Source organism: Paramisgurnus dabryanus, chromosome 1 (assembly GCF_030506205.2).
Source record: "Paramisgurnus dabryanus chromosome 1, PD_genome_1.1, whole genome shotgun sequence".
NCBI classification, from domain to species: Eukaryota; Metazoa; Chordata; class Actinopteri; order Cypriniformes; family Cobitidae; genus Paramisgurnus; species Paramisgurnus dabryanus.
The window spans coordinates 24,572,049-24,591,964 of NC_133337.1; the positions used below are offsets into that span (position 1 = coordinate 24,572,049).

At 37.4% G+C, this 19,916-nt stretch overlaps 1 protein-coding gene and 2 long non-coding RNA genes across 4 annotated transcripts in view; 2 read left to right on the forward strand and 1 right to left on the reverse strand.

Moving 5' to 3' along the window:
* The first annotated feature begins 601 nt into the window (after window positions 1-601).
* LOC135778964 (C-type mannose receptor 2-like) overlaps window positions 602-19,916 on the forward strand; it is a 33,219-nt gene continuing 13,904 nt past the window's right edge. The window contains exons 1-5 of the mRNA XM_065289600.1: window positions 602-627; window positions 14,532-14,595; window positions 14,759-15,127; window positions 16,686-17,024; window positions 17,209-17,294. Of these exons, the coding sequence (XP_065145672.1) occupies window positions 14,562-14,595; window positions 14,759-15,127; window positions 16,686-17,024; window positions 17,209-17,294 (828 nt within the window). The 5' untranslated portion in view covers window positions 602-627; window positions 14,532-14,561. The remainder of the gene's footprint in view (window positions 628-14,531; window positions 14,596-14,758; window positions 15,128-16,685; window positions 17,025-17,208; window positions 17,295-19,916) is intronic.
* On the forward strand, window positions 11,335-12,670 carry LOC135779328 (uncharacterized). The gene is made up of 5 exons (XR_010544758.2): window positions 11,335-11,364; window positions 11,909-12,002; window positions 12,101-12,233; window positions 12,316-12,419; window positions 12,530-12,670. It is a non-coding gene; the product is annotated as an uncharacterized lncRNA (long non-coding RNA).
* LOC135779329 (uncharacterized) lies at window positions 12,485-13,818 on the reverse strand. Of its 2 annotated transcripts, XR_012337777.1 has the most exons (3): window positions 13,611-13,818; window positions 13,048-13,184; window positions 12,485-12,724 (listed from the first exon to the last, which is right to left on the reverse strand). It is a non-coding gene; the product is annotated as an uncharacterized lncRNA (long non-coding RNA). The 2 variants fall into 2 exon arrangements; XR_010544759.2 differs by lacking the exon at window positions 13,611-13,818 and having other exon boundaries at window positions 13,048-13,601.

A 19,916-nucleotide genomic window follows, 5' to 3' on the forward strand; every position in this document is an offset into this window, starting at 1 on the left:
GTTCCCTTTTCAGGGAACAAGGGTTACATACGTAACCCGAGACGATGTTGTGTTCTGCAGTGAGGACCATCTCAAAGTTTGTGGTGTCCCTTAACTAAAGTGCCCTTAGAAGGGGAAAATATCTTGTTTTGAACGCACCTAAAGTCTTTTCTTCTTTTTTAATGCTTATGGTGGTTGGCAAGCCAGCTTTAGGTGCAAATACTGCCAACTACTAAGATGGAGTGTGCAGCATTGATGTTAAGGGACTAATAAATAACAAACAAAGTACAAAAAGTCATGGTCGTTAATGTTTTTGAATAATGAACTGGCATTAGAAAGAACATGAGTGTGTGGATGTGAAATAGTTTGGGTATCAAGATTCGGATATTTGACCTGTTTTTTGGCGAAAGCCTTTGATGTCAATCTAACGTCAGAGTTCATGTAAATGTACTGGGCTTTCTTTACTCATGTTCTTTTAAAAATAAATCTTAATGTAAAATCTGAACATCTGAATGGAAATGAGTTTCAGATAGATGTTTTACATAAAATTTATTTGTGTATGAAGCTATTCTGAAGGAAATAAAACCTTAAATGTAGAGACTGAAACAGTACAGACCACCACAGCTTCAGTCTTCACTGTTCCTGCAGGTAATCTTGAAGGTTTTTATTGTAATTCAACAAGTTTTCGTGTATTTTTTTACTGTATCGTTGTACTTGCACACTATAAAGTCCAGTAAGTTAACCTTAAGTTAAAAAAACATAATGCAAACCAATTGCTTGAAAAACTTATTTAAGAAAAATAATAAATATATTTTCTAGTGTAGAGTTTATTTTAGATATAGCATTGATTTAGTAGTGGATTTGTTGATTTGAGTTACGTTGTCATAAAATTTATTTAAATTTAATTTTAAATAAAAAGTTTATTGCACTGTTAAGTATGTTTATGAATTAAGATGTTGATAAAGTGTTAAGCTCCTTAATAAATCAGGCATAATTTAAACTCAACAATGACAGTAACTTGTCAATGTACACATGTTTTGAACAAAACACTACTGCAAATGTTTAAAGAGGATTATTTTAATGAAAGTCAAGCGCACAACTAACAGAAACACTGATCACCATAATATTGACTTTAGACAAAACGTATTTTCAATATAAACTCAACTAAAGTTAATCCTCTGTAAATTCTCATTAAAGACGTTTGTGCATTTATGAAATTAAGTCAAACTGAAGTGAAGATGGTTATGGTGGGTGTTTTTTTCAGATTTGAAGGACTTGTTTAAGCATCCTGTTGTTAGATGTTAATGACTAAGTCAACAAATCCTTTTTTAAATTTTTTCTTCATTTTTTTTACGTTAACATCAAAAATTTAGAAGAAGAAGAAGTTTTATTTCTATAGTGCCTTTCCATAGCCCAAGGTCGTTTCACATATTGCTATACAATACATTTGCATATCCACATGCACAATACAGAACACATAAGGCCACATACACACGAAAAAATACATAGGGCAAGATTTAGCCACATTATCCAAAATACATATTGAAAGGATACATTTTAGCTGGGTCTTGAAGGTTGGCAAAGATGATATATTATGAAGTGTACGGAGTAGAGATTTCCATAATTTAGGAACATTGACACTATGGGGGTGGTTTCCCGGACAGGGATTAGACTAGCCCTAGACTAACATAAATGTAAGAGCTGTCCAAACTACTTGCACTGACATATCTTAAAATACATCAGTGCCCTTTGTTTTGCCTTAAAATACACACGTAATGTTTTTAGTAGGGCATGTTTGCTACTATTTCCTTATTAAACTAAGACCTAGCCCTGGCTTAAGCTATTTTCTGTCTGGGAAACCACCTCTAAATGACCTACCAACTACATTGGACAGCTGAAAATGATTGAGTGGACAAAATGAAAATTTATAAATGTGTTTGATTTATTATGCTTTTTTTGTTTATTGTTTAGGATTCGCTGCATTCTGTTAAACCATCACCAATGGAAAGATTAATTCAGTTTCTGCTTTTAGTGCACAGTCACTTTAAATACTCTGTATGGTGGATTCATGCAAACACAGGCCAGTGCTCATTTAATACTCATTTTGTTGTGCAGAAAGATTAATTTAAGGTGCACTTTATCGAGGAGGTCTGACAAAGTTAGTTTTCAAATGTTTCTCTTACTCTCCTCTCAACAGGATTCTGGATGTTCACACAGAGCAACTCAAATAAATATATTCTCATCCAGGAGAAAAAGACCTGGGCTGATGCACAAGTTTACTGCAGGATGAATCACATTGACTTGGCCATGGTTGCAAGCAGTGAAGACTAGACAAGTGTTCGAATAGCGGTTAGCGCCGCAATGCCTCCATTGGCTTGGATTGGAATGTTCAGATACAATAACAGTTGGTGTTGGACTTTTGAGATATTGACATTCACGTTCTGGAAGTCTGGAAAGCCAAACAACCCTGATGGAAGAGAGGATTGTGGTGTCATCAGTGCCAGCGGATGGGAGGATATGGCATGCGATCAATTGTTTCCATTTTTTTGCTACAATGGTAAGAAACATGTCTATATAATGTATATAATGCGAGTGGTGAATCCTATTTACTAAAGCAATATCGCTCAAGTAGGAGTGTGATATGTCTGTATATCAGATTAGATTAGACTAGACACAAGGCCGCAGACAGATTGATGACACAAATCTGAGTGTGTAGACCCTTGTCAGTGTTTTTTTTTTTTGCTAGTATCAGCCCGCCCATACAAAAATGTAATATATGGCCATATTTGTACTTATATTTTACATAGTATGACATATATCTATACATATATTTGACTTATCTGAGAACACAATATATGCCTGCAACATATATGTACACTTATATGTCCAAACATGTGAAAAAAAATATTTGGTTTCATCAATATATGATACCATATATCTGCATAAATTATAGTATAGTATTGGTTTCTCGCATATATGGACAATTTTAATTATAAATATGTGACATACATATTTGTTTTCCACATATCTATACATATATTTGACTTATCTGAGAACACAATATATGCCTGCAACATATATGAACATTTATATGTGCAAACATGTGAAAAAAATATTTGGTGTCATCAATATATGATACCATATATCTGCATATATTACAGTATAGTATTGGTTTGTCACATATATGGACAACATTAATTATAAATATGTGACATACATATTTGTTTTCCACATATTTAATAAATGTATGTAAACATACATGCATGTGATACTGATGCATTTTTAAAGCTGTGGCATATAGTTATGGTACTTTGTGGATGTATTTGTCAAAAATTACAAATAAAACACTGCATTATTGTATTAAAAATACTATATTATGAAGTCCTGTTAGTTTTGTGACCTAAAGACCCTCCCACCAGGATCACCATCAGACAGGTTTTTGCTTTTATACAGCAAGTAAAAATTATCTGGTCAAATCATCTTTAAATATGTAAGTGAGTGTTCAAGAAGATTTGAACCAAGGAGAACTTAATAACTTTAGACCAATCTCAAATCTCCCTTTTCTTTCGAAAATATTAGAAAAGGTAGTGGCAAGCCAGTTACGCACATTCTTGAAAAATAATAGTACATATGAAAAGTTCCAATCAGGATTCAGGCCCCACCATAGCACAGAGACAGCTATGCTTAGAGTTACAAATGACCTCCTATTAACATCCGATCGTGGTGAAATCTCAATTCTTATATTACTAGACCTTAGTGCAGCCTTTGACACAATAGATCACACAATCTTACTCAATAGACTAGAAAACTATGTTGGTATCAGTGGTCAGGCGCTAGCCTGGTTTAGGTCATATCTAACCAATCGCTATCACTTTGTTTATGTAAATGAGGAAGAGTCATATCACTCCCTGGTTAAATACGGTGTACCGCAGGGATCAGTTTTAGGTCCTATCCTGTTCTCGTTATACATGTTACCCCTAGGAGACATTATCAGGAAACATAACATAAGTTTTCACTGCTATGCGGATGATACCCAGCTTTACATCTCCTCGCATCCCAGCGAAACACACACGTTTTCTAAGCTAAAAGACTGCATTAGCGATGTTAGTGACTGGATGGCACATAACTTTCTTAAGCTCAACTCCAATAAGACAGAGGTACTTATTATTGAACCAAATCGCTACAAACATAATATGTCAGATTACAAATTGCACATAGATGGCTGTACTGTGGTGCCATCTTCCACGGTTAGGAACTTAGGTGTGATGTTCGACAGCAACTTATCCTTTGATAGTCATATCGCCAACGTCTGCCGCACAGCATTCTTCCATCTTAGAAATATCTCAAAAATACGCCATATACTGTCTACATCTGACGCAGAGAAGCTTATTCATGCTTTTATGACCTCTAGAATAGACTATTGTAACTCGCTACTCGGGGGATGCCATTCAAATCAGGTCAACAAGCTTCAGCTAGTTCAAAACGCTTCTGCAAGGGTACTTACTCGATCTAAGAAGTATGACCACATAAGCCCAATTCTGGCATCTTTACACTGGCTACCAGTTAAATATTGCATCCAATTTAAAATATCACTAATCACCTACAAAGCTTTAAATGGCTTAGCACCCTCATATCTTAGAGAACTACTATCAGAATACAATCCATCACGCACACTACGGTCGCAAAATTCTGGTCTATTGATTATCCCTAGACTATCAAAAGTGTCTAAAAGTGGAAGATCCTTTTCCTACTTAGCCCCTAAGCTCTGGAATGATTTACCAACCGATGTCCGAGAATCAGACACAGTCGATCATTTTAAATCTAGACTTAAAACTTTTCTCTTCAACAAAGCATTTGCATAATTTGTCTAGTAAATGTTCTTAACTCGCAATAGTTATTTTCACGGAACAAAGCACTCACGGTCATAACACAGACCAACCAAATAAATAAATAAAAACCTTTTCTGCATGAACACTTAAAATGAATTGCATTAAATAGTTTGCCACCATTTGCCACTGAACCTGCATTAACGACGAGAGTGGGGCTTCCGGCCTTAGTCAAACGGGTTGGCACGTATGATCGGGTTGCGATTTTGGCGCTATCGTAAGTCTTGTGAATAGTATGCCATACAGACCCGTTTGCCACTGAACCTGCATTAACGACGACAGTGGGGCCTCCAGCCTTAGTCAAACGGGTATGTATGGTCGGGTTGCGTTTTTCGCGCTTTCGTGTGTCTTGTGAAGAGTATGCCATACATACCCGTTTGCCACTGAACCTGCATTAACGACGACAGTGGGGCCTCCAGCCTTAGTCAAACGGGTATGTATGGTCGGGTTGCGTTTTTCGCGCTTTCGTGTGTCTTGTGAAGAGTATGCCATACATACCCGTTTGCCACTGAACCTGCATTAACGACGACGACAGTGGGGCCTCCAGCCTTAGTCAAACGGGTTGGTATGTATGGTCGGGTTGCGTTTTTCGCGCTTTCGTGTGTCTTGTGAATAGTATGCCATACATACCCGTTTGCCACTGAACCTGCATTAACGACGACAGTGGGGCTTCCGGCCTTAGTCAAACGGGTTAGCACGTATGGTCGGGTTGCGATGTTTTTGGCGTTTTCTCCTGGTCCTGTAAATGTTATACAATATAGACCCGTTTGCCACTGAACCTGCATTAACGACGACAGTGGGGCTTTAGGCCTTAGTCAAACGGGTCGTCAGGTTTCATTTTCTCTTAAAGATCGGAAAGTGACCCTTATTTACCATATATACCCTCGCATTGGGCCCCCGATTTGCTAAATCCTCAACTGTGGATAATATAATTATGCCGCAATAGTTAGTCTGTCAGGTACTAAGCTGAGTTAAACCACATCACTGTGTGACACTTCAATACATATGAACGGCCGCTACGCTAATACGATTTTGTTTTTCTCTCCCTGTCTCGTTCTCGACCCGAGGACAAAGAGACAAACAGACCCAGTCCCGGTAGATGTGAAAGTTGGCACACCTCTGATCTACTGGCTGTCCTTCAACGTGATGCCCAGCTGATGCCTGACCAACGATCACCGGCAGAACCGCTTAATCTCCGCTAAATCTCCTTATCCGTTCTCCCAAGGGTTTTTCCCTCCTAGGACTTATTTTTCCTCGGATAAAAGCCCGGGGTTTTTTTTCTCCTAGGGGGTTTTTCACCTCGGGGAGGCAGCCTTTTTGGGCTTTACCTAGCTTCTCCTTCTAGACGTTGCTTTAGTAATACGTGCACTTATAATATTGAGTCATAGCCGCAGCAAATTTAACTGCTCATGCTATCATGTATTTTGTTGTGCTATCTGTCGTTTTTCTGTGCTTTTCACTGCTTCTATTTATGTAAAGCTGCTTTGAAACAATTGACTTTTGTGAAAAGCGCTATATAAATTAATTGAATTGAATTGAATTGAAATGTATGATCATTATGGGGAATCACCAGCTATTTTAATTACTTTGAACAAAAGTGACTGCATTAGTTTACCATCATCAGAAAACTGCCAACTAAGTCTGTGTATATTAACAAACAGTGATGAGTTGATACTGATTATTATTAATAATCACAAATCAATTACATTATTATTTTTATTTTATTATTTTATTTTATTTTTTTATTTTATTTGTGCAAGGATGGGTAAAGTTAATAAATAAATAAATAACCTACTGTTATTTTTTTGGTTGTTTTTATATCTTTTAGTATAGTGTTTGTTTAGCGAATTTACATATTATTATTATTATGATTAAATCGTGTTAAATGTATTGCTTAATTAATAATTAATAGTCAAAAGAACATAGTATATAATAAAAATTTCCTGAACTGCCTATTGAATGCGCTACACCCAGTCCAGTAGGAGGCGCTAATTACCCTTCAGTTGCCAACCGCCACTCAGGCCAAAAGCGCAGAAGAACAAAATGACCGGGAAAATCTGACAGGACTACGAAGATAATAACAGCACAGCGGGGTTTTAGAAGTAAGTTTAAAATATTTAATATATTTTGCATAAGTTTCTTGCTTGTTACAGCCTAATTAGTCATTACTGTTAGGGGAGGTTTGCAATTTTTTTTTTTTAGGTTGTTTTCACATATATTGGTGCGCACCGTGGTGCGGCCTCGGAGCGCACCAAAATACATTGTATCATTTTTCAGTTAGTGCGGTCCGTGTTCACATATATATATTTTTTACTTTACTCGAAATGCCGCACCGTACACCATGTGACAACGGTCAGCGCTGTCATTGGTCTCTGACAACTCTTACCGTCTCATGACCACCCCCACGTTTCCACGACAACCAGCTTGACAGAGAGAGCGCAGCTATCAAGATGTGGAGATAAACGATGCACGTCTTTGTGAAGTTTCTTTGCTTTAACGCGAAATTGCGTAGCTGTTCTATTAAAGCCTTTCTCACGGAGCCGTTTGCTAAAAAGCCCGTAATGTCACTATTTGTGTGTGGAGGACAGCTATGCATTTATAAAATCATCAGCTCAAACGTAAAGGAGACAGCGAATCTCTATGCAACGGACCAGGATTGGCTTGTTTGTTGTTAACCCACAATATAACACCAGGCTCACGTCACAACGAAAGCCCAGTTGCTCAAACATGTGGAGAACTTCCTGTATTTGGTTCGGCCCGAGGTCCAGCAGTGTTCACACCACAGGTGGGTCGCCCCAGAGTTCGGCAACAGCCGCTCCGAGACCACCTGTTTAGAGCGGTCTCGGAGCGGTCGTTTAGTGCGCACCCGAGTGCGGCTGTTGTGTTCACACTGACCCAAACGCACCGTACTCGGAGCGACACGTCATTTGGGCCGACCTAAACAGTGTATATGTGAAAACACCCTTACTTATTATTAATTTGTTTTTATCATTTGTTACAGGATTATCACAAGTGCTGTCGCCCCTGCTGTATATGACGCCCCCACCACCTACACCAGGTGTAGGAAATGTCGGTCCTGGAGCGCCGTTATCCTGCAGAGTTTTGCTCCAGCTTTAAACAAGCACACCTGAACAACTAGATCTAAAGAGTCACCTGAAAACTACAGGTAGGCAAGGTTTTATCAGGGTTGGAAATAAAATCTGCAGGATTTTGGCACTCCAGGACCGATGTTGCCTACCCCTGACCTACACCTTCATCCTGCCACCACATACTACCTACAAAAAACTGTATTGTAATTATGCTTTTCACTGTATTGTATAATGTGGTTTTCTCATTAAGGGTAACTACACTATGGTAACCATTTGATACATTGATTGCTGACTGATTTTGTTAATTTTTATTTAACCTTTTGTGTAAAATCTAATCATTTTTTGGTTATTTTTGTTAATATTGTTATAAATATACAGTTAAAACTGCACAATAAATTTTCTGCTTTTAAAGATATAGTTGTTGTCTTTATATTTAACACCAACCGATAAAATAGCAGTATTTAATTTAATCGTAAAAAACACAGTAGTATATATTTTACACTGTAAAATAAATAACAGTAAAATGCTGTATGTTGGATCTTAGAAAAAACAGTATAATATTGTACTTCATTTTGCAGTATGCTTTAAACTACTGTCATTCTTTCTACAGTTATTTTACTGTTGTTTGAAATACAGGAACTACTGGATAATTGTTGCCAGTAAGTTACTGTTAATTTGACAATAAACTTTTTACAGTGTAAGTTTAAGATCACAGCCTGAGTTTACAGTAAAGGTTGATGATCAGCTTCATGGTTTTGTCAACTCAAAATAAATCCTGTAACCCTAACTTTAACCATCTTCATGGTAAAGGCCCTGGGTTCTTTGTCTGATGTTGACTTTTAGAAACTTTACAAGCGCCCGTCTTGTTTTTGGTTTAGCTTTGTGTTTATCGTGACAGGATTTTTGTTTTTGTTTGTGTGTGAATAAACTTAAAAGCTGTATTTGAATCATCCGCCTGATTCCCCTTTGTCCACAAACTACAATTAAAATATAAAAGGAAAATATGATTATATTCGTTTTTTATATTTAAGATATTATAAAATAACATTTTACATATCTAATTATTATTCATAAGTAATTTTTACCAATATAAGGTCACACATGTGTTTTAGATGTTGAAAACTGACATCAAACATTGACATAAAATAAATGCAAATCAAACGTGATGTTCATTTGACATCCACACAACGATGTTCTTTCAACCTCCAAAATAACAACACAAAAGCAATGCAAATGTAGTTTTGAAAACGAATGCACCGATTCTGATTGTGAACATAGCAGACATCTATAACTGTCTGGTCCTTCTGTGTCCCATACGGCCATATCTGACCACAGATCTGTTTGTGTTGATGTCAGTCTCAGATGATGCTGGATTTGACTGCTGTACAGCACCTGGATAAGATGCAATAACTTGAATTACTTGTAATAAACTACACCATCAAAATGGCCGCTCATACTAACATACCAATCCACAAAATAAGTTTCATCCAAGTGAGCCACACCAGTAAGATAAAGTCAACAGGCAAGTCACCACATTAATAACCAAATAAAAACACACCCAGAAATATACACGGTACAGTGCTAAATGTAATCCAGAGGGATTTTCTGTACCACAGTACAGCCGTGCATACACAAAAACTACCAGAATCAATCTTAAACACCTCTTCTTGTAAATGTTAAAAGTTTGTGGCCTCCCCTTCCTAAAGTGCCCTTAGAAGGGGGAAATATCTTGTTTTGAAGGCACCTAAAGTCTTTTTCTTCTTTGTCAATGCTTATGGTGGTTGGCAAGCCAGCTTTAGGTGCAAATAATGCAGATGGAGTATGCAGCATTGATGTTAAGGGACTAATAACAGACAAATCACAAAAAAAATACGGTTTGTCAATGTTTTTGAAGCAGATTCTATAATTAATGGGTGTTATAAAGAACATGAGTGTGCGGATGTGAAATAGTCTGGGTATCAAGATTTGGATATTTGATGTTTTTTTGGTAGCAGTCTTTGATGTCAATCTCATGTCAGAGTTCATGTAAATGCCTTGCATTTCCTTGACTCGTGTTCTTTTGAAAAGAGATCTGAATGTAAAATCTGTAAATCTGAATGGAAATGAGTTTCAAATAAATGTTTTACATAAAATTTATTTGTGTAGAAAGCTTTTCTGAAGGAAATAAAACCTTAAATGTAGAGACTGAAACAGTGCAGACCACCTCAGCTTCAGTCTTCACTGTGTTCCTGCAGGTAATCATGAAGGTTTTCATTATAATTCAAAAAGATTTTGTGTATAGTTTTTATTGTATCGTTGTACTTGCACACTATAAAGTCCAGTAAGTTAACCTTAAGTTAAAAAAAAACATAATGCAAGCCAATTGCTCAATTTTTAGATATAAAATTAATTTAGTAGTTCACTGTTAAAAATGATTAATTGATTTGAGTAAGGTTAGCTAAACTTTCAAGTTTATTGCACTGTTAAGTATGTTTATGAATTAATATGTTGATAAAGTGTTAAACTCCTAAAAAAAGGCATAATTTAAACTCAGCAATGACAGTACCTTTTCAATGTACAAATGTTTTGAACAAAACACTACTGCAAATGTTTAAAGAGGATTATTTTAATGAAAGTCAAGCGCACAACTAACAGAAACACTGATCACCATAATATTGACTTCAGACAAAACTTATTTTCAATATAATCTAAACTAAAGTTAATCCTCTGTTAATTCTCAAAAAGGACATTTGTGACTCTATGAAATAAAGTCAAACTGAAGTGAAGATGGTTATTATGGGGGGGGGGGGTGTTAGATTTTAAGGACTTGTTTAAGCATTCTGTGGTAAGATGTTTTAAAGAGCACCTATTATGGGATACACGTTTTTAAACATCCTTTTGTGTGTAAGTGTGCATAAGTACATGCTAACGATATTCAAGAAGTACATACCTCAAAGAAAACGATGACACGAGTTATCGTCTCTAACGTTCGAGGACTACAAAAAACACTCGGATTGTAGGCAACAGTTTACTTCCTGGAATTGGTGACGTAGATAAGACCAACATTATCATAGTTCAGCCCTCTCTGCTTTGCTTGGGTACGCCCTCAAAGACGAGGGTGGGGAGCGCCGAGTCAGAAGAGAGCTAAAATGGCGGAGGTTGTGAGTTCCTGCTTTGACCCTGTTTGCAAGCTCTTGTTTCATTGTTTAAGCGATTAAATCTCTCGAGTAGACGCTGTCTCTTTAGATGCGAGGGCAAAATAGCACTTTATGGACTTCCACAGAGGACATCATGTTTAATACGGTTCCGGAAAAATCCAGTCAGAAGTTGTTCACGGAGTTTTCACAATAACTGCTTCTCATGAACCGAAGCTGGATTTGCGCGAAGTCTCCTCTTGAAATTTGGATTACTGCACTTCTGGATCACAGGCTGTAAGTATTCACGTTTATTATTTGCCTTTTACTGTACATTACGTAACCGGTAACCGGAGATTAACATAATGTGCATGTAGAGCTAAGCTTGCAAGCTAATTGTCTTGTGTTGTAATACTGTATTTCATAAACAACGTACCATATTTACACACGTGTATGTTGAATTATGCAGACTATCGTTTTTTTTATCTATGTTGGTTTAGACATGTTTACAAACTTGCTAAGTTGCTAAGCTAAATACAAATACAAATACCAGCTAAACTGTTACCGGTAATAAAATTTGTTCTCATGATCAAACTCAAGAAACTCTAAGTACAGATGATTTGTTTAAAGTTATATGTATTTTACTGTTGTATTTACTTGAAGCTTTCTTAGATTTTGAAACGAAGTAAACACGTAATGTATGTTGCTAATGTTGGGCCATGTAATATGTAATACATTAACGTTTTAATGAATAGTCTAACGAGTTATAGTCGTTGTACTCTATTGTTATAATATGTCTTTTTGACTGAATACATGTTTGTTTTATTTGTCTATATCCTAGATTCGCAGCTGGACACATCCTTCTACACTGTATGCAAACATGCAACATCATTACACACAGTACAAGGAGTCAGACTGGCATATGAGGAGCAAAGGTGTGTAACACACATGATGTATTTAGCTAGTGAAACCACTACCAGTCTTAGATGTATAACTGATGATGACAAAGTTTTTTTTCTCTGCATAATAATAGGAACCCAGGCAGTAGCATCGTTTCACAATGTTTCCATCACCATCATCAGTGGATGCCTTTGCTGTCCGTAGCCTGAGATTTCAGATTTGCAGCAAAAAAAATTTATTTTCTCATTTATTGGAATGCTGTGCAGGTATTTAAGTATTTTAGTAACTGTGTTAAATAAAGTAGTATTTACTTTTACAATAAATTAATTGCTTGTTTATATTTTACAGGTATTTGTACCTTGCAGCCATCCATTACAATGTCACCAAGCCGTAACAAAAGCAGGAGAGGGAAAGTACAAGGCTATGTTCCCAAAACACACAAGTGACATACCGTAAGCAGTAATGTTTTATTTCAAATACATTCATAATTAAAAACTTCATGTATGAAGCAGGGAAATAAATGATCAAAACAAAAGATTTATTGACTGCAATATTTCTACAGTTATGTGGATGATGTGATCAGGCTTGTGTTTGATGAGGTATTTGAAGATAAGCTGAAGGAAGCCCTGATTCCAATGGACCTGGCATCACAGTTTGAGAGACCTTCAAAGGAGGACGTGATTGCATGCCATCTTCAGTGCAGGGGTCGTCGAAAGCCAAAATTGTGACCGATCTGATCAGGAAGCTCCAAGCGTATCTGGAGAACAACACACGACAGGATGATAACCTTATAGTGTCGTCTTAAATAGCACCAGCTGACAAAGCTTTGATATGCCATTTATCTGAATAGATAGCTGTAAGAAATGAATTGAACAATTTTTGAAACAAGAGCACAATATGGTTACTAAAGTATGTTTATTTATATATTGTTTAACATTTAAATATATATTTGTAATAAATAAAAAAAACTTTTGACTGACTATTATATTTTCTTTAAAGTTACATCTTTTGTTCTTTTGGGTACTTTGTTACTATAATGATACTTTAGTGTTATTGGTTTAAAAATGTAATAAAACTTACTCTAGTCCTGCACCTCAAAGGCTTATAGTCGGTACAATAAATGTTCTGTGTGTAGGGATTTAGACAATTTGTGCAAAACCTGGATGATGAATCACGCAGGTAAGAGGCCCTGGAACATGTTGCATTCTCCTTAAAACCTAGTAAGTAAAAACATAGCACAGTCTTTCATAATAAAGTTTACCATAGTAAAATAATGTAGAACTAACATTCATTTCAATTAATACTTTCTTTGTGCTACATTTGGTGTTTCCATATAGTTTGCACAGTAAAATAGTATGTAAGCAGTATTTTATAATTAAGTTTACTATAGTAAAATAATGTAGAAATTACCAAGTGAAATCGTTTTATAATCATTTTAACAAATAATTTATATGTGCTACATTTGGTGTTTCCATATAGTTTGCACAGTAATAGAGTATGTAAGCAGTCTTTTATAATATATTTTACTAGAGTAAAATAATGTAGAAATTACCAAGTGAAATCGTTTTATAATCATTTCAACAAATACTTTCTATGTGCTACATTTGGTGTTTCCATATAGTTATGTAGTACGTTATAATTACCTTTTGGATGTCTTTGCAACACATTTTCATCTTCGTTTAGCATTCTGGCAGAGCTAAGGACACCTAAAAAAGTTAAATCCAATCGCGTTCATTGACGGAGATCGTTTATATCGTAACGGCCGTCTGAACTCTCTGGATCGAGCTTGAAGTGGTAAGGCAGTACAGACACCATCGTTTATAGAGAAATATAGCGCTTGTTTACGTTGCCTCTGAGGCTGTGGCTCTCAGTCAGAATCTGTGTCAACCCACGCGTAGTCAGGGGCGTAACCTTTCAAACACACGCTGAACCCAGCTGACCAATAACAGTTGAGTAGTCATCTGACCAATCCGATTACACTAGACATTTTGGGAGGCGGAGACAGGAACTAAACCGAGCGTTTTCCAGACAGTGGGAAATCGGTGAGGTATGTAAGCAATTTATAAGACTCACAATGCATTAGTTCAAGTTTTAATAACATGTATGTACTATGGGATATTGCAATAACGTGCTAACGTGCCAATTTATTAGCATAATTGGTGCTCTTTAAGACTAAGTCAACTAAATATTTTTTTTAACAATCTTCTTGTTTGTTTTAGGCTAACCTCCCAAATTTAGAAGAAGAAGTTTTATTTATATAGTGCCTTTCCATAGTCCAAGGTCGTTTCACATACAATACATTTGCATATCTGCATTCACAATACAGAACACATAGGGCAAGATTTAGCCACAATATACAAAATATAAATTAAAAAGATACATTTTAAGCTGGGTCTTGAAGGTAGGCAAAGATGATATATTTCAAACTGTACGGAGTAGTGATTTCCATAATTTAGGAGCATAAATGACCAACCAACTGCAGGGACAACCAAAAATGAGGATTGGACAAAATTAAAGTTTATAAATGTGTTTGATTTATTATGCTCTTTTCGTTTATTGTTTAGGATTCGCTGCATTCTGTTAACCCATCACCAATGGAAAGGTTAATTCAGTTTCTGCTTTTCTTAGGTCAGTGCAATGTCACTTTAAATATTCTGTATAGTGGACTCATACAAACACATGTTTAACATCTGGGATTTGGTTGTGAAGAAAGATTCATTTAAGGTGCACATTATCGAGGAGGTCTGACAAAGTTAATTTTCAAATGTTTCTCTGACTCTCCTCTCAACAGGATTCTGGACGTTCATACAGAGCAACTCAAATAAATTTGTTCTCATCCAGGAGAATAAGACCTGGGCCGATGCACTAGCTTACTGCAAAAAGTATCACATCGACTTGGCCACGGTTGCAAGCAATGAAGATCAGACAAGTGTACGAGAAGCGGTTAGCACTGCGCTGCCTCCATTGGCCTGGATTGGAATGTACAGAAACAATAACACTTGGGGGTGGACTTATCATTTAGAGGTAGTGACAATAGGGTTCTGGAAGTCTGGAAAGCCAGACAACCCCAGTGGAAAAGAGAATTGTGGTGTCATCAATGGCAGTAGTGGATGGGAGGATATGGCATGCGATCAATTGTTTCCATTTTTTTGCTACAATGGTAAGAAACATGTCTATATAATGTATATATCCTATATATCAGCATGGCTTTAATTAGACCAGGGACACGAGGCTGCAGACAGATTGACGGCACAAATCTGAGTGTGTAGACAAATCTTAATGACAGTGATGTTCATTGTAGAAATTAATGAGCCCTGTAAGTTTTTTTTTTTTTTTTGCTAGTTTCAGCCCCTACACTTTTATCATTTTCATGACCAGCCTTTGTAATAGCAAATGCACTTGTGCCCATCTGTTTGCCCATGGGTGTGCTGTTTGAAAACAAGCTGTTCAGACACATAGCACATGTTACTATTTTGAGGAAACTAAAAAACAATTGTACTCTAAAGTTGATGGGGCAGTATTTGCATTTATTACAAGGGCGTGTTAGTAATATGTGCCTATAGATCGACCGTTTCATCGGCACACTTGCGGTGACGCGATAAGCGTCTGGTCTGAACTTTACTTCCGGTTTCTGTTTGTTTAAGAGTCTGACTAGTTGCTGAAACTGAACTCTTAAACAAATACCTCGTCGAAAATAACAAATGTTTTGGGTTCCTACTTGTTGTTTATTTTGCTTGCTATATAAATAAACTACTTTAAAAGGACTTTGTTGTTTTTTTATTCTTCGCGGAGTTTACCGGAAGTACCGTGAGGACCACGAAAGCCGCTTGTTTATGTTGTTACTGTTGAAACCGTCTATTGGCTGGTACACAATGCCTGTGCGTTCTGCTTATTACATACACAGGTACACGCAGCAGCGGCACACAAACATGCAAAAATATTAAAATGTGTAATGTGAAAGATTATTATTGTGTACATAAAGTACATGACTTTAAAAGAAAAGGGGAAATGAGACTGGCACACCGACCCTTTCTTTCGTCATTAGTAAAAGTGGATTCAGATATGCACAAAGTGCACCTACCCCATACGCTTCAGACCACTCGCTTAGATTGTTAAAATAGGAACCAGTGTGTCTATCAGTGCAATTACACACCACTGCACACATTGTTCAGTAATAGTTAAACATGATAAAGATGTGTTTTCAAGGTGTTGTCCTGGCAAGTGCTTTTTAACATGCTGGTTGCCAGATACCTTCAGGGGTCTTTTAGAGTCTATACATCATTGATTCAGTGCTGATTTGGCAGCACACCAAAGACAACAGTATATTAGCAAGGTGGTCATAACATCAGTATACTAAGGTCTTTTGAAGCACTTTTTAGGAGTAAAAGCTTCAATCAGTGTTTGGTCAAATCAACCCACAGGTCAGAGTTCACGTCCAGATAGCAAGCAACCATCGACGTGATGTTAAATCAGTGTTACTGTATCATCATTAATTGCATCGAATCAACATCATATTTGCACCCCAGTTAATGTTGAATAAATGTTTTAATGTTAATATTGCTGTTTGGAGGAAGATTTCCATTATTTGACACACCAACTTCAGGTCTTCAGGAGCATTTTATTAAAAGCTGATGATTTTATTCATGTGTGTTCAAACAAGATGGCATCTAGTGTAAAAAATTAATGTAACAAATGACCTCATTCTCATCTTATTACAGAGAGCATAGCAGACAAGTTTGTTTTAATCCCTGAAATCAAGTCATGGAATGATGCTTGGGTTTACTGCCTACAGTATCACACAGACCTGGCCAGGATTTGGAATCAAACTGAAAATGATCTGCTGGTGAATATGATGGTAGGATATGAAAAAGCATGGATTGGTCTCTTTAAGGACAAGTGGAAGTGGTCAGATGGAACAAGTTTCAACAAGTTCCCCATAACCTGGAGAGCTGGACAACCTGACATTACTGGCTCACACCCGCTTTGTGGCGCTACAGCTCTTGATGGAGTCGATGATCGACTCTGCCCAGAGACCCTTCCATTTATCTGCTCACGTCGTAAGTAAAAGGATCAAAGTTGGTCAACACTTTTTGGAATTTTACCTTCATAATTCACTGTTGAAAAACATCTAAGTATAAACTATTTTTGAAATTTAAAATAACAACTGGCAGAAATTATTTAAAGATGTAATTATTTACAGGTGTAAGTTTTTGTTGCTCTCTTCATGTTATATTCTAACAGATTCAAAGAATCAGATCATGAGAGTGGAGTTGAAATCGAGTCAGAATCTAAATGACCCTGCGGTGATGGAGAGAATCTTACAGTTGGTAAGAGGATCTATTATACCACTTTTATAAGATATAATATAAGTCTTGAGTGAGCCCAGAATGTGTTTGTGAAGTCCCACCGATCATTTGACAAAAATGCCCCTATTTGGGTGAGATCAAAAACACATTTTGTATGTGTGTGCTATGAGTTACTGTGCCCCGTCCTCCATCAGATGTTTGTTTATAATTTATACAGAGATGAGCACTTATGGTTTTAGCCACATTAACACTACAGCGTGCTAACAAACACATTTATAAAGACAATTTGCAAACATTCCCATAATAGAAAGTACAGTTGGTGTAGACCACTGATGTATATAAATGACTGGATTGCGCATGACGTCACAACTGTGAAGCCACCGCGCCCACCATGTTGGTATTCCCAGACATTCTATTAAATCAATGGACTTTATCAGATTTTAATGATAAAACATCACTTTAAAAGTCTCTGTTTTTATATCTAAAGTCTTCCTGCTCCTGTACTATTACAATGCAAACGTCCTAAGCATGTAAATAGTTATTTACTGAAAGTTGTACATTTTGTTTTTTAAACAGTTATTATACATTCATCTTTATTACAGTATCAGATCAGCAGAGGCCGCATCATATTTAGTATTAAAGACAAACGTGCTCATTCTGAAATCTAAATAAATATTCATGCTTTGTACCGTATCTGCATACGATAATTTGCTGGTTTTGTAATTATGTTATCTTTACAAGTTACCTAAACTTATTCTGAAATAACGCTGACCGTGTAGCTGAATGTCAAAAAAACTTTATTTATACCCGTGTCATTAACAGAATGCAGCAGACAGTCACCCTAACGTTTATTATAAATCCATTATCATACCCAAATAAAACATAAACATTGCAAATAACACCAAAATTAACAATTCATTTACGCACACATATCCTAAAAATGAACCTTGTGTGACTGATACGCTGTAAAGTGGGTGAAATTAGATCATGATTTTGAATGGAAGTCAATGACGCCCTCTGCCAGTTGGGTATACCAAGATAGCCGCTCGAACTCTTACGTTACGTTAACCACTCTATGTGCAATCCAGTAGTTTATATAGATCAGTGGTGTTGACACATCTTTCTGAATGAACTATTATGTGAATCCAAAGGGATTGTGGGAATTAAAACGAGGAGTAGTTGAATTTTTACGTCTTAAGTTTATTTTCTTAAGGAACAAAACCCTTAGGTTACTCACGTAACCCCGGTTCCCTGAAATAACGGGAACGAAGCATTGCGTCAGTTAGCTGACGCTATGGGGGAAACTCCTGTTTACTCCGTGACTGAAGCCTATTGGTTAACGTCTGTACAAAGTACAGACCAATGACGTTTGAACCCGCGCGCGGGAGGAACGCGTCCCTATATAAACGCGGTTCAATCGTCAGGAGCTCATTATTATTCGACTGAAGCACGCAGCCGAATAACACTCGCTGCGTAGACGTTTGTAGCACGGCAAGAGACGCAATGCTTCGTTCCCGTTATTTCAGGGAACCGGGGTTACGTGAGTAACCTAAGCGTTCCCTTTCAATACGGTTCACTTCGCATTGCGTCAGTTAGCTGACGCTATGGGGGAACGTAATCCCATCACGCCGTGCATACACAACGTACTGAAGTGCCTTACCGGAGAGACACTGCGTGTGGCCCTATACCCGGCATATTCACAGCTTTAAAAGCAAATGTGTAAGCACCATATAAATTGTTGACGCGCACACGGTGGGGTTTTAAACGCACCGGGGGTACATAACATAGCACAAGACGGCGAGGTACCGAGCGCGCCGCGGCTGTGCGAGATAAGTAAATTCAGAGTCACGTTGGTGAGCTCGCTGAGCGCACCGTGGTGTACACATAAAACGCATGAGCGTGCATGATTGAGCCGATAGAACCTGCGCTCGTAGGGCAGGGACGTCTAAGCTGTACAATCTGACAACGTAGACAGCGAAGACCAGCCGGCCGCGTAGCAGATATCAAATATAGATATAGATACCCCTGTAGACCAAGTTCATGAAGAAGCCAAACTCGCACAGAGTGGGCTCTATATAGGACATAGCTCATAGAGGGGCGTGAGCCAGTGCGATGGTTTCAACGATCCATCTAAATAACCACTGTTAGCAACAGACATACGTAGTGAGTGATCTGCGAAGCTCACGAACGGCCGATCTGACTATAATATGCGTCAGAACGGTTCGTAGCGTGGGATTATACAGATACCACAATAGTGTGAACCCAGGTGCACCCTCGAGCGCATCGGGATGCATATAGGTAGTATTATAGTGCACAGATCGGTGAGCTTTCCAAGCGCGCCGTAAATGTGTATTGACTATAAATTGCACGGGCACAGGTGAACACTTGAATACATCGTGAATGCATATAGATGAATCAGAGTGTTATAATGCACAGGCCGGCAAGATTCTCGAGCGCGCCGTCATGTGTTCTGATAATAAATTGTGCGCACACGGGTGAACTCTTCAGTGCACCGTGAATGCGTATAGATAAATCAGTGCACAGAACGCGCCGTGAATGTGTACAGATATGATTGATGAACGTAACGGTGGGCACCCAACGCACCGTGAACGTACACAGATGAACAACAATGTATGTGTCACA